Consider the following 14887-nt stretch of genomic DNA (forward strand, 5'->3'; position numbering starts at 1 on the left):
AGGCCGGTTCCTCTTGTCCCATCCCTTGTTCCTTGGGAGCAGAGCCCAGCCCCTCCTGGCTCCATCCTCCTGTCAGGCAGCTGTAGGCAGCCATCAGGTCCCCCCTGAGCCTTCTCTTCTCCAGACTGAACCCCCCAGGTCCCTCACCCGTTCCCCATCACACTTGTGCTCCAGGCCCTGCACCAGCTCCGTGCCCTTCTCTGGCCCCACTCCAGCCCCTCAATGTCTCTCTTGTAGTGAGGGGCCCAGAGCTGAGCACAGGATTCAAGGTGCGGCCTCCCCAGTGCCCAGTGCAGGAGCACGATCCCTGCCCTGCTTCTGCTGCCACACTGGTGCTGATACAGGCCAAGATGCTGTTGGCTTCTTGGCTGCCTGTGTACAAGCTGCTCATGTTTAGCAAGCTGATATATGTACTTAGACTGGAGGCAGGGGTGTTAGGCCCCTTCCTGCAGCAGGATGGGCTTGATACAGAAAGTCTGAGTGTTGTTAAATGCCTGGATAGGCATAACCCAAATGAGGAAGTAGGAAGCATGTCCTTACTCTGCTGCAGATTGCAAGCACATCACGCACTGCCTTCTCTGCTTTCTGCTAGGCTGGTATTATAGAGGAGATGCTGGAGGACACCTTTGAAAGCCTGGAGGATCAAGAGGAAATGGAAGAGGAAGCAGAGATGGAAATCGACAAAATCCTGTTTGAAATCACAGCTGGTGAGTTTGCATTGGCTGGGAGCAGAGCTGGGACCCTGCTGTGCTCAGCGGGACACAGCACTTCACATCCTTCTCTTCTGAGCTGTGCTCTCTCCGACGTGTCTTGGCCTTTGCCACCAGGCAGAGTGCTTTTGAAACTGGTTTCTCAGGCAGTACTGGATGAGGAGGCCAGTGTGGTTCAGTGAGGCAGTAGTAATGTCTGTGTTGTTCATCAGTGAGGTTGCAGCAGCTTGGTGTGTATCTGAGCATCCTCCTGATGAGGGGGAATGTGAATGACTGGACAGGCTTATTAATGAAGCCATGAAATGAACTTGGCTGTGTTACCTCGAGTCTCAGGCCCAGGGGTAACTCCCAGCTGTAAAGTACTGTTGCGTCTTGAGGATTTGGGGAGGGAGAGAAAATAGCACAAACCAAACCCAAATTCCAACCACAAACCCCAGCTCCTGAGGTCATGATCTACTGGCTCTTGTTTGACTTAGATAATGCTTACAATGCTCGTTGCCTGGATTTCTTGTGAGGTGGCGTGCGATGCCCAGCTCCACAGCACCTACCCTGCTCTTGCCTCATGCCCAGCCCCTGGCGTGTTGCCCTCCCCTCTTTCTCACATCCCCATCCTGTTTCCTGGCTGGGAGCTGCTCCCTTCCTGCCTCTCCCAAGCAAGTTGATCCTGATCGAGTCAGCCACTTGTGCCCAGCCTCCACCAGGAGTGAGTGGCTGGATTCCTGTAGCTGCCCCTCACCATGAAGACCTAACCCACAGCCTTTGTTTGCAGGGGCCTTGGGTAAAGCACCCAGTAAAGTCACAGATGCTCTTCCAGAGCCCGAGCCCATGGGCGCGACGGCTGCTGTGGATGAGGAGGAAGACATCGAGGCGATGCAGTCGCGGTTGGCCACCCTCCGCAGCTAAGGGGGGACCGGTGTGTACAGGTGGCCTCTGGGCCATGGTCCTGCCTTCAAAACGCAAAACTTAATATGTGAGAGTACTTTATGTAATATATATTGGTATTTTTTTCTTCCTGGGGGTTGTGTTCTCTAAGAACCTGCTGTAACATACCTCTGACTGGGGAGCGTGAGCTGCAGCGGCCACCCTTTGCCCACCTCCCCTGTGAGAGGCTTGGTGAAATGGTAGCCATGGTGTAACCTTATGGGTTTGTAGGTAGAAAGTCCTGAAATCCATCCTTAGCTTCAAGAAGCATCTTGTCCTAAAAGGCACTTTGGCTTCGTCTGCTACCGAAAGCCTTCAGCAGTGTAAGAGTGTGTTCTTCCTGAATCACTACACATTTTATTAAAGCTGCTTTTAACAGTCAGTTCAGTTTGCGTCCTCTCTTCCACCTCCCTCCTGGGTTTAGAACACCTTTGGGGTTGTTTCTTTAGCACATAGGTGAAGAAAAGCTTTTAGTTGTTAAATAGTTGCTGTGTTCCAGTGTGGCCCAGGTGGTGTACGTTCACTGCAGTGCCTTCTTCAGCAAGGAACAGCTCCATTTCCCTTTTCTCTACAGCCACATACTCACAGTGAAAGGCTTTGTGTCATTAACTGAGCAGTGTTGCTGTCAAATACAATGGGGTTATGGTAAAGCTGTTGTATGATCTGTCCTTACACAGAGCAGCTGATTTACCTCTGTGCCAAACCCTACAGCTGAGCTGACACTGCCTTGCTGCTGCTGGAGCTGGGACCCTCCCAGAGAAAGGAAATGACCCTACATATGCAGAAAGTCATGCTATGATCATGTCAGTAAGGATCAGAGGCTGCAAAGCCTTAAATCAAGCTACAGCTTCTTGAAAGGGCTTCCTTAAGTGACAGTCTCCACCACAGCACCTAAATTCATCCTTCAGAAGCTGGAGAATTGAATTTTTCAGGATAAATGAATGAAGTTGAAATGAGATTTCAGCCTGGAGAAGGTGCTGCGGGGAGACCTCATAATGGTCATCCAGTGTCTAAAGGGCCAACAGCACTCCAGAGAGGGACACTTGCCAAGGGGGGTGGCTTTAAACTGACCGTATTTGTCCACATGAGCCTCACTCCAGTTTTAATCCTGGTGGGTGCCACCTGTTCCCTGGTTTGAGGAAGGCAGCAGCTGTACCTGTTTGCAGTGCACACAGCACTTGATCCTAACTGCAAGTCACTGCATGCTCTGCTGCGCTTCAGGTACTGACAGTTAATGCAGTGAGGTGCAATGGGGACGGGAATCAGCAGTTTGGCAGTGTGGTACATGAAGTTCAGAACCGTGACTTGTGGCTAACCAGGACCTTTCCTCTCACACCTGGCTCTTCCCAACAGCTCTCCCATGCATTTCAGTGCCAGAAGAGACACTGGAGAACAGAAGGTTTGGATTACGGTGTTAGATGGGAGATGTGCTTTCCCACTCTTACCCCCGTGCCTGTTTTATGATGGTTTCAGTCTTTCTCAAGTGGTTCTGGAGCAGTGTGTGTGCTATTTAAGACTGCAGCTGCAAAGCTCCTTTAATACAGACCCTGATGCTGGCTGAGAAGCAGCCACTGAGCTACATGAGGCTTCAGTCAACCAAAGAGAGCTGTAATCAAACCTGTCTCTGAATTCAATACCCCAAAGCCTGCAGGTGCTTTACAAACCAGCTCAAGCAGTATGTGATACACCATTTTCTTTTGCATTTCAAAGCACTGCCTCAAACGAGTTACTTTTGAAAGCCTCAGTTGAAGAAGCCATGCAAGGAACAGTGTCTGAAATAGAAGAGTTTTATGTAGACCATTCAGTGTTAAAAACCAGGGAATCAAACATCAGTTCAACTGAAAGAGCAGTTTCAAACAGAAGCTGTTTTGATTAAAAGTGTCTTTGTTTTTTTAACATTTAGAAATTTAAATACATTTATCTAAAGATGGTTTAACCCCCGTCTCTATGTTCCTATACAATAGCTTAAAGCTACTTTTAAATGCTAGTTCTATGTTAATGTGAAATTCCAGAACTGCATTCTTACAGGAAAAAAAGGAAATCAGTTATTAAACTGGGTGACTCCTGCTTCCTCTCCCACCCCAAAATACATGTGAAAAACTGGAGCTTTACAATGCCTTGAAATAATGTTCTTTTTCAAACAGGGAATTTGGAATAGTTTCCCAACAGTTCTCTAAGGAGGTATTTTTGTACAGTTTGGAGAGCGACTCCGTATAAAGTTCTATTGCAGCTGAGCATTCACAGTATGCCACAGTCCATACATATTACTACATATACATATCAGGTTTGTAAACATTGGAAGAATACACAGAATATAGTACCACGAGCCTCTGGTACTGCTGAAAGGAAGATGAGGTAACATTCATAGAAGCTCAAAAGTCCACAGAGGTCCTGACTGAGTAGGTAAAAGAGCTGCCAGTGCTTCTGTTTCAGTGTGTGTGGTTAAGGCTTTCTGCTTCACGGTCTGCTAAGGCTGGATTCGTTGGCTCTCAGTATCCCAACCGCGTCTTTAACAGCGTGGTAGATGACATTCTTCACCTGGGAGGAAAAGAAAAGGCTTTGAGTTCTTAAAGGAACAGTGTAGCCAGGGTCAGGCTGGAAGCTGTATGAAGACAGGCTGAGAACACTGGGGCTGTTCAGCTTGGAGAAGAGAAGCTGCATGGAGACCTCAGAGCAGCCTTCCAGTATCTAAAGGGGGACTACGTGGATGCTAGAGAGGGACTCTTCATCAGGGACTGCAGCAACAGGACAAGGGATGCTGGGTTCAAACTGAAACAGGGGAAGTTCAGGTTAGATCTAAGGAAGAAGTTCTTTACTGTGAGGGTGCTGAGGCGCTGGCACAGGGTGCCCAGAGAAGCTGTGGCTGCCCCATCCCTGGCAATGCTTAAGGCCAGGTTGGACACAGGAGCTTGAAGCAAGCTGCTCTAGTGGAAGGGGTCCCTCCCTGTGGCAGGGGTTGGAACTGGATGAGCTTTAAGCTCCCTTCCAGCCCAGACCATGCTGTGACTCTGATCTGCATGACCTTCAAGTAAATAAATAACTCACAGGAAAAAAAGTTTAAATTCTGACAGGACAGAAATTGAGACCCCCTGGACTGAGCAAAGTATTGCCAGCTCACCTAGAGGAGACATGGAAGAGACATGGAGACAGCTAGAGAAGACATGGAAGAGAACACATCCAAGTAATCTCAAGCAAAGCTTCAGAAGCTTCTTCAGAACCGCTAACAAACAACAATTCAAATCCCTATTGAAACACCTCTTTGAGATCCAGTGCAGGAAGCTGACCTCAACAGGAAAGCAACCAGAGTTGTGTGGATACAGCCCTTGTGCTTTGGTGGGTGTTACAGGGTTAAGAAGGGCAGGGTTCATCCCGAGCACTGATAAGTTACCTGCAATTTATCTTCGTGGTTCGTATGCGTATGTGACAGATACCTAAATTCCTGAGTGAGCCAGAAGCAGTGTTTGACGTGCTCTGGGGATACAAAGTCTTCTGCAACTTTAATACAACTGTACAGATTATGAACCTAGAGAGAACAAACACAAGCGTTAGTGCTGTGCTCAGAGCTCTCTGCCCACAGGGTCAGGCTGGAAGAGTGCCCCTGGGCCTTGCCTGGTGTGGAGCTCCTGCTGGAATGAAAACTACATCTCCTAGAAACTGTACAATAGCCCAGCCTTGAACTCCATACTCCTGATGAAGGCGTTTTCTTAGCGACCGGTCCAGGTACCAGCTCTGGTCATGAATGGGATCGTGATCAACAGGGTTTTCTTGACCTTGTTCCTCTGCAACCTGCAAAGTCATAACATGACAGGTATTAAAATACACCATCCTCAGGATGTATCTGTGGTATTCCATACACATGCACTCCAGAGGGACTTGTACCATGTGTTCAGGTCTAAGAGGCACACAGTGAAAGGTCTGCATTCTTAGTCCTTAGTTTGTCAAGAGTTGGCCATTTGTCAGCCCCTCTGGCTTCACAGACACATTGCAAATGTGGGTACAGGGAATGGAAGTGAACCCAGTTCGCAGGAAGCAGCATCAGAGGGTTAAGGGACTCGGGTGTTCGCAGTGGGAACCACTGTCATACTGGATCAATACTCTCACACTATTAGAGCTTGTAACGGAAAGAAGCTACTGAGTGGGGAGTTCAGCAGGGGTCTGCCCAGAGACCAGCACGAGCCAGTGCACATCCAAACAGAGGATGTGAATGGATTTCTGGGAGACAGGAGGCTGGGAGCACAACAGGCTCTTTAGGAAAGGAATCTGAGGGCTGCAGGCAGCTAATTTCTGCAGTGTTCCAGTATAAACCTGTTTGCTGCAATCATTTACACCAGGAGTGTGGCCCAAAAACTCATCTGGGAGACAAACACCTTGGTTCTGCTGGAAGCCTCACGTTTGCAGGTAAGTGCTACAAGAGGTGAGACACAGACTTCAGAACTCAAAATGCCAACTCTTACCAAATTCAGTATCATGTTTATCAAGTATAAGATCCGTTCTTTGTTAATACTGAACCAACCTACTGTAGCCTCTCTGAGCTTCCCCCAAGACAGCAGCAGTTCAGGCTGACAAAGGTGACAGTTGTTCAGACCATCCCATTTACCCTTTTAAACCATCAACACATCAGCAATTTCCACTTTCAAAGCATCACAGAAGTTCCAGAATTGAGACCACCAAGAACTCTGGACCATTTGGGGTGAATTCAAACACTGAAACAAGCCCTTTGGGATGTGGTATCACATCTCTCCTAAGCCTTTAATTCGAAGGAAGCATCACCACAAACACCTCATGCTTTTCCCTTAATCCAAACCTCATAAAGGTATGGGGAAAAGTAGGTAGGAAAAGGGAGAGAGCAAGGGAGAACTTTAGGCACCACACACTGCTCTGCCATTTCCCAAGAGCATCTCCTGTGCGTGCTTTTAAGGCTGTAGTTTAAGAAAAGTTCAAGGATATGTACTTGCAAGCCCACACAGAGAGAAGATCAGTTTTTAGGACACCACAGCTTACCTTTTTAAGGAATTCCCGGATCTTCTCTGTATCTTTGGCAGCATAAATGTGCCACAGAGCTCCAGGTTTCTCTCTGCTTTCAGTAAAGCGCTTAATGGTCAGTTCATCAGAATCACCATCCTGTATGGTTTTAAGCACTTCTGTTGAGAGGAAACATGAGCAGTTATAGTAAAGGACTTTCCCTCCAACCACAAAAATAACCCCCATAAGTGTAAGAAAGACTTTACCTTCTTCTTGATCTGCCTGGCCTTTGGGGATACCCACATAAACCATAACGTTGGCTGCATCAGACACATCTAAATGGAGGTTTGTTGTGCCGTATTTTCTATCCTCTGGTGTTATTAAGCCTGGGAAAGAAGAGAACAAGAGCACATTAGCAAGACAATAAGAAACCTTAGACCCCTCTTAGCAGCACCAGCTGAAAAGACAGAGAGCTTTTCCTTTCTGTTCCAGGACAGCAATATGCTTTATAGCCAGGATCCTGCCCCATCCTGTGTCTCCCCAAGTGATCAGTTTACAGGCTGACAGTGATCCATGTCTATACCCTGCCTGTATGATATATAAAAGCCACATTTAAGTCCTGACTAAAAGAGAGATTCTTCCAGTGCCTAAAGAGGCTGACAAGAAAGCTGGAGAGGGGCTTTATTCATGAGTCTGTAGGGATAGGACAAGGGGAATGGCTTTACACTGACAAGAGGGGAGACTGAGATGAGCTCTTAGGCAGAAGCTCTTCCCTGTGAGGGTGCTGAGGCGCTGGCACAGGGTGCCCAGAGAAGCTGTGGCTGCCCCATCCCTGGCAGTGTCCAAGGCCAGGTTGGACACAGGGGCTTGGAGCAAGCTGCTCTAGTGGAAGGGGTCTCTGCCTGTGGCAGGGGGTTAGAACTGGATGAGCTTTATGGCCCTGTCCATCCCAAAGCATTCTGTGATTCTATGGTTCTGCAGCAGTCTAAAAAGCAGCCACTACAGTATTTACTACTCATGATCTTTTACTGGCCATGGTCATGCTTAGTTAAATGCCTTTTGAGTGAGAGCAGATGAACCAGCCATGGAAATAACTGCTCAAGAGAGATTAAAAACTAAATGATACAGCCCCAAAAGGAGAACCAACAAAAGTGATACAGCAGAAGCAGCTATACAAGAAATACACAGGGATGTCTATAGAAAGATAAGCTATGTGTACACATGCAGAGAAAGTCGATAGGGAAACTGGAAATACTATTGGCTTGAAACCATCTAGACAAAAACACATTTAATAGGACCATGTAATGCTCTGCATATCACTAATGCCTGTAAAGTGCGCCAAAGTTAGAGTTTTAAATCAATGGGATTAATCAAATTGTCTGGAACAGCAAGGATTCATTTCATTTACAGTGAAATCTAATCTCAGTGTGTGGTCAACATGACCATCAGAGCGAAACAGTCCTTACCATAGGCATTGTACATCTTGGGGCCCAAATCTGGTCGTACAAAGTAGTTGGGCAGTCGAGAGGCAAGGTTGAGCTTGCCACCCCTTCTGGTGTATTCTGGCAAGGGAATATTTTTCATCAAATCATCAAACCTAAAGTAACACAAATTCAGTATTAGGAACTGACAAAAAGCAAAGGCAGACTAAAACAGACCCGAGAAATGGTATTCCTTCCCCCCAGGGGGTTACAGAACACCAGGAAAAGGAACCAAGCAAGCAAGACAGGATATATAATAGATAAACAAATTTAACTGCTCTGGGGTAATGCTATTTCCTTGTGTAATCACCTCAACTGATATCAAATAGAGTAAGGCAGAATACTTAAGAGTCTGGCAAAACAGAAGCTTCAACTGAGCTTTACATTTCAAAGTGACTCAGGGTTTTAGGGAGCTTCCAAAGTTTATCCAACCATGAACCAATTTAGGTACCTGCTTTACTTAGGAATACATTGAACTACATAAGAACTTGTTTTATGACAAGTGGTGAGGCACTGGAACAGGTTGCCCAAAGAAGTGGTGAATGCTGCACCCTTGGCAGTGTTCAAGGCCAGGCTGGACAGAGCTTTGGGTGACATGGTCTGGTGTGAGGTGTTCCTGCCCATGGCAGGGGGTTGGAACTGGATGATCTGAAGGTCCTTTCCAACCTAAACCATTCCATGATTCTATGAAAACTTGCTTAGGTCTGTCAGGCATCTCAAACAACATGGTCACACATGACCAGGTGCTTCCCAAAGCTGAAGCAGGTGTCAAGCACAGCAGGATTCCTGCATTCCGGAATTGGGGGGGGGTATCACACATTATGAACAGTTTTTTTGTGAATTCCTACCGAGAAGGCATCATATCTCTGAAGTCTTCTCCTGGAGGCCAGTCTTTAAGCTTCAGCACCATTGGTTCTCCTTCTTCTGTTCTCAGGCGACCTGTTGGCAAATGTTAACAGGTCTGAGCTTTTAATAGTTGTACAACTCCAAATGCAAAGAACTGAGACAAATAAATCCTTATTCTCACTTAAAATCATGCTCATTCCACAACTATTTCTGTAGAGCTATTTAACTAGTTGGTAGGAAGATCCCAAACTTCCTCAACGCTTCCCCAAAAGACTAAAGGCGGCCAAACATACTCCGGAAGGAGACTCCTGACAGTTTCTACCCTTTCCACATGGTGGGAATACACTGCAAACACACTGCCCAGCATGAAGAAAACCCCTGGAACACCTTGTAAGCTATTTAAGAATGATAAATTTGTGCTATTTGTTGAATATTTTGCCTATTGGAACAAAGATTCACACTACTTACTTGAGATATCTTCAAATCCATCCCAGAAGTCTCCTACAGTAGCTCCAGTGATGATTTCGTTGGTCCTGCAGTTAACCAGATCCACTTCCTGTTGGCCAAATTCTTTCCTAAAGGATTCTGGTCTCCAGAGGTCTGCATTTAATTTGTGATGCACTCCTGACACCATTACAGGCTGTGAGGATGAAGAACACATAGTGAAAAACTATTCAGCACCAAAAGTTCTAATTCCAACCAGAGTAATGTATAAAATACACTGAACATTTGAACATGGGCTCTTTGCAAATGCTCAGCCTGCCTTACCAGGAGCATGCTGTGCATTTGATCATTCTTTATCTCAAGCTATGAGGCAGCTTTTTATACAGAGCTGTTAAGTTCAGCAGCATCAATCACTGAATCAGAGATTCCCAGGTTGGAAGGGACCTCAAGAATGATCTGGTCCAACTATGAAATGCAGGGGGACTCCAAACTTTAGGGGGAAAAACTATTTAACAATCCTGTAATGAACCTAACAAGGAACTGCTCCATTCCATAGGATAGTTTGGGTTGGAAAGAACCTTAAGATCATCCAGTTCCAACCCACAGCCATGGGCAGAGGCACCTCACACTAAATCATATCACCCAAGGCTCTGTCCAACCTGGCTTTGGACACTGCCAGGGATGGAGTATTCACAACTTCTTTGGGCAACCCATTCCAGTGCCTCACCACCTTCACAGTAGAGAACCACTTCCTTATATCTAACCTGAACTTCCCCTGTTTCAGTTTAAACCCATCACCCCTTGTCCTATCACTATGGCATGTTTGAAAAGACAAGGTAATACAGTAGCAACACTGAAGACAACCATGGGCTCTTAGAATAAATACTAAAAGAAAACCCAAGACCCCACACTATTTAATCCTTAGAGGAGGATTGAAAAGATGCTTTCTAAAGGTGAAGTATTTGTACTTATGGACCTCAAAAAAGGTGAATACAACGATCTTTTCATTTTACTGCACATCTTAAGAGAGAAACCAAGGTGCAGAGGCTTTCCACCTAGTCCCTCCCAGTCTGAATGGTGCTGTTTCTATATTGGTCATTGCCTTAGCCAGTAGGCAATGGGAAAGGCATTTTCCCTTATCAGGAAATAGATGATTTAACCACACATTGTTAAAAGTGTGTTTAGAAACTGATATTGAATAGTAAGACACACATCCTTTTATCCAGGATTTAACAGTGCTCATGTCATACATCTTATGAAGGTTTAGTGTTGCTCATGGTTACAGGAAATTTATACCTGCATAAAGGGCAAGCAATATAAATTCTAAAAGCAGGAAAACTTCAATACCTGTCCCTGCTTCCAGCACTCCCTGAAGACATTCCAGTTACTTTCATTGTTGGGGTCTTGCAGGCACAGCAAGCGGTTATCACATAACCAGTAGTGTGGTGTGTCAAAGCCCATGATTGTAGGCTTTATAGTGAGTCCTTGAGGTTTCTTAGGCAGGTCTGTAATGGTTCTGTTTTGCACCAGGGAAGCAAAAATGTCATCAAGGATTTTGGGTGTACTCTTGAGTCCGTTGTCTGTCTGATTTAAAAAGAGAGACAGAAGAACACACAAAGAAGTTGGTGCACTTTAATGCTCCTTGTCCTGCACACTTTAAAGATGGTATTTCCCACTTCCAGAACTTGCACTTGAGTTCACAATCATGCAAAGAAACAAAGATCTGCAGAGCTCTGCTGTCTAGAAACTCGCCAGCATTAAATGTCAATGCCATGTCTGACACTTTGTCTACAGTGTTCTGGCATAAGTAGTTCTGCTCTGCTCTACATGTCAGCAATGCTGCAGAAAGCCATGAAATAGAGCAGGGAACAGGGCTTTCTTTATTATAAAGAACACCAAGGAACGCCCAAGGCCAATATTCTACCCCACCATTTTGAAGTCATACCTAAGAGCAAACAAAGCTCAGGAATGTCCCAAGTGAACCAGTCTTCAAACAGGATATGAGATATTTACCCACCACAGAAGGATTTCCCCTTCATCAGCAAGTTCCTTGATGCTTCTTTGAGTCTAATGGCCATGCCAGTGAATGCACCTGCCTGACACTAGCCTAAGGAAATTAACCTGCTCTAACATAAAATGGTTTGGGTTGGAAAGGACCTTAAAATCATCTAATTCCAGCCCCCTCCCTGAGCAAGACATGCTGATAGTACCACTGAGCTGCTACTCTGAAAAGCATTAACTGAAGCACTCCAATATAGAGACTGAATAAGTTTTCCCAAAGGAAGGCAGGATTTTACCTGCTGTGACAAACATTCACAGGTTAGAACAGTGGCCTAAGCCTGGTATTAACCCAAATCTATAACCTTCAGTTTTTCATATACCTTTCCTCCAGAAGAGTTCAACAGGTTCCTCAAGAAGCCTGTGTTGTTGTTGCTCACGGGTGTCAGTATTGCACTGTTGAATGTCTGCAGGGCTGCAGCAGGCTTGGCTAAACTAGGGAGTGTCTGGAGAGGTTTGTTCTCATTCTTTGGAATAGGTATGAGGAGTTTCTCTGAAATGAAGAGAAGAACGTGTGAGAATGGAGGAAGGATTCTGAACCATGAGAAGTGCATGCTTTGGGTTTTGAAGACAAGAAGATACTTCATGCATACATGTATGCATGTACATATATATAAATCTCTCAACACATGCAGATGAAATACTCCTTTCATTCAACTTTCTTCAGTACTGTAAAGCTTTTTAAAATCACACATTCTGAAATATATACATTCTCACATTGAATTTAAGAATCCTTGTATCAATGGGATATTAACCCAGTTTTCAAAGCAGAACAGGCTAACCCTGCCAGGTTTTACTCCCAGCTGTTGCCATGGACCAGTTTGGCAGCAAGAGCACTGAACACCCATCCCAGCAGCCAGACTGCATCATTCCCACTACAAGATACAGCTGGCTCTAGTCTTTGTTCTTCTGACAAACAGCCACAAAGGGTTTACTCTTCACTGGTTCTGCACATACCTTTGTTTTCTTTATTCACGTTTCCACTTGTTAGATTTGATAACCAGCTTAATGAAGGAGGAGTATTTACTGACACACTTTGTTTACTTCCAATTGCTGACTTTAGAGGAGGATCGTGTGTAGTGACCTGTGGGCTCAGGACAAAGCTGTTATGTTGAAGGCTGGTCCTTTCTCCAGGTACCAAGTTCTGAAAGAACAAAGTGAGAACTTGATTAGACACACACAAACTCTGCTCTGAAAGGGGAAGCAATAACATGTCCAAATTCATTCTTTAAAACCAAAACTGAAATGGTTTGGCCCTTCAAAATCTATCTGGTTTCCACAAGAGGTCAGCATTGCACCTCAGTAGCAGCCAGAGACATTGTTCCAGAAGGATTTGGGATGTCCTGACTTTTTAAGAGCAGGCAAGGGAGTCTATCACCCCTCAACACAAGCACAGAAAGCAGAGATTCCCAGATGCATTTTCTGGGTTGCTTTGGGAACTAAATGCAGCTGTAATAGCAGTATTCTCTCAATTCTAGTGACAGCTGATGTTCAGACCAGGGCTAAGCTGGGGTCCAGCCTGGTAGACTAATACGTAGTGCTCCTAAAGGTGGGGGCAAAAGTCCATTCACCTGCTTAAAATACACCTGCATATGATCACAGCACCAGCCAGGCCAGCACAACCAAGCACAGGACTGCTGCACATCTACCCAGCTGATTTATCTGCTCTTTACCAGAGATTCTAGTAACAGGCTAACCAGAACTGCTGCTCTGACCTGGGATTCCTGCATAACCAGCTGAATTTCTTCTCTCTGCTCAAATACTTTCCAGTCAAGAAGTTATTCTGTACGTGTGCCTGCTTATTGCTACCTTCTTTATTTCATCTGAAGGTCTGCTGATGTTTGGGAAGGATTCCAAACATAATATAATGCTTCACACTTTAAGCTGATCCTCACACAACCAGTGCAGGACCTAATTTTACACAGAGAGGTATAGATAAATTTAAATGCTGCTCTTTGCCCAGGGTTACAGAGGAAACAGAAACAGAAGACTGAAGCTAGGTCAGTCATAAGCTAACTTGTGAAACCCATAACCATCTTCCTCACAATATTTTTCACCTCTCCTATTGATTACCAGCACCAAAGTCAAGCTCAGCCTGCTTCTTACACATTTAGTTTCCAAATAAGCTTATGAATAAGCATACAAGAAAATCAAAGTTACTTAATTCAGTTGTTTTCTTGCAAGATGCTGCAAAACTAAGCCCTTTGTGCTCCGCTTTCAAAAGCAATACACATTACATCCATTCACATATAAGCACATGGTGGGGGGCTGGAGTTGTTAGGATCTTTTATATAATGAACAGCAAACTTCCTACCAGGATTCACAGAGAAACCAGTGCTTCTCCATGCTGCTCTAGCCCTTCAATTTATTCCTGTTCAGTTAATCTATGGATTCCAATGCTCTTCCACTCTGCTTATTCTTCTAGATGCTGCGTGTATTACATCTCCAGGAGCGAAGGGGTAGTCCCCACTTCACAACCATTTCCATTAGTCTGTTCTTAAAACTTTTAAGGATTCTCTCAATCTAATCCTATTTTTGTCCTAGGAAATCCTCACTGAGCATATTTCAAGGATAGGTCACTTCCTGAGGCATGAGAAAATGAGATTTTTCCCCCCCCAAAAAAGAACTGAAACAGCAAGATGAGCACTGAACACAAGGTGTGAAGAAAACCCTACATAACGGGTTAGCAGTAATGGTCAGCACTGGCACCCTTATCAAGTCAGTTACTATGGGTAGTAGCTGAGACAAACCTGTACTACAGACATAGCATGAGACAGTAGCAATACCTGTTTTGAATCCTCCTTTAGAGTTGGCTTTGATAGTGCTTTGAACTGCTTATTTGCACAAGGACAATTAGCCTTTATTCCCCATTTTGTTCTTATGGAGTGAACAATATCACCTACATCATAGAGAGCTGAAGGAAAAGAGTCGTTAGTGAGCTCATGTGGAATTAGAACATCCAGCATTCAATAAGCCTTTATAAGAAATGGTGTATCTATGCAGGTAACCAATAGTACATGAAAGAGAGTTCATCAGTAAATGAGAAGTTGTGATACTTCTTTATAAAGGTCAAACATAATAAAGCAGTACTAAGTACACAAAGGCTATTCCAGCCTTTGGACAATAAATACTAAGCTTTTACTAACTTCATTACTAAAACCTCCCCTCACTCAGTACAATCTCAACAACATACAAAGGCCAGCAAAAGCCTACAGCTTCCTTTCAGCCCAACCTAGTATTTAAGATACCTTTTCCAGGAATGATTTGTGTAGGCATCAGATTCTCTGGTTCATGTACCTGCCCCTTCACACATTTAAACCAGGAGAAAGTATCCGACTCATCATCTGTAAGACAAAACCAATACATTGTTTTATTAGAGCAGCTTTCACCCTTCTCTAGAAGGTTACATGTTTTACTGCTATTGACACATCAAACCATAGGTCTATAACGAGTTCTTTTAGTTGG

The 14887-nt window shown here is 44.9% G+C and overlaps 2 protein-coding genes across 7 annotated transcripts in view; one reads left to right on the top strand and one right to left on the bottom strand.

Annotated features, from left to right (window-relative positions):
• Positions 1-2013, top strand: part of LOC133215642 (charged multivesicular body protein 3) — a 34792-nt gene extending 32779 nt beyond the window's left edge. For both annotated transcript variants that reach the window (XM_061359747.1, XM_061359744.1), the window contains 2 exons: positions 593-707; positions 1480-2013. In XM_061359747.1, coding sequence (XP_061215731.1) covers positions 593-707; positions 1480-1613 — 249 coding nt within the window. In that variant the 3' untranslated portion in view covers positions 1614-2013. The remainder of the gene's footprint in view (positions 1-592; positions 708-1479) is intronic.
• A 1122-nt stretch (positions 2014-3135) lies between these two features.
• The window catches only part of KDM3A (lysine demethylase 3A), a 35935-nt gene continuing 24183 nt past the window's right edge, over positions 3136-14887 (bottom strand). For 3 of the 5 annotated variants that reach the window (XR_009726447.1, XR_009726446.1, XR_009726449.1), the window contains 12 exons: positions 14671-14766; positions 14209-14336; positions 12380-12566; positions 11746-11915; positions 10712-10948; positions 9389-9560; positions 8923-9013; positions 8060-8190; positions 6860-6979; positions 6633-6772; positions 5020-5417; positions 3405-4169 (listed from right to left, as the gene is read on the bottom strand). Coding sequence is in view for 1 of the 5 variants with exons in the window: in XM_061359731.1 (XP_061215715.1) it covers positions 4089-4169; positions 5020-5154; positions 5241-5417; positions 6633-6772; positions 6860-6979; positions 8060-8190; positions 8923-9013; positions 9389-9560; positions 10712-10948; positions 11746-11915; positions 12380-12566; positions 14209-14336; positions 14671-14766 (1865 nt within the window). In the remaining 4 variants the exon portion in view is untranslated. The other 2 variants (XR_009726448.1, XM_061359731.1) reach the window with 2 other exon arrangements.

This window comes from Neopsephotus bourkii, unplaced genomic scaffold (genome assembly GCF_033783945.1).
Source record: "Neopsephotus bourkii isolate Nb327-2 ecotype Australia unplaced genomic scaffold, CSIRO-AGI_Nbou_v1 NB_994, whole genome shotgun sequence".
Lineage (NCBI taxonomy): Eukaryota > Metazoa > Chordata > Aves > Psittaciformes > Psittacidae > Neopsephotus > Neopsephotus bourkii.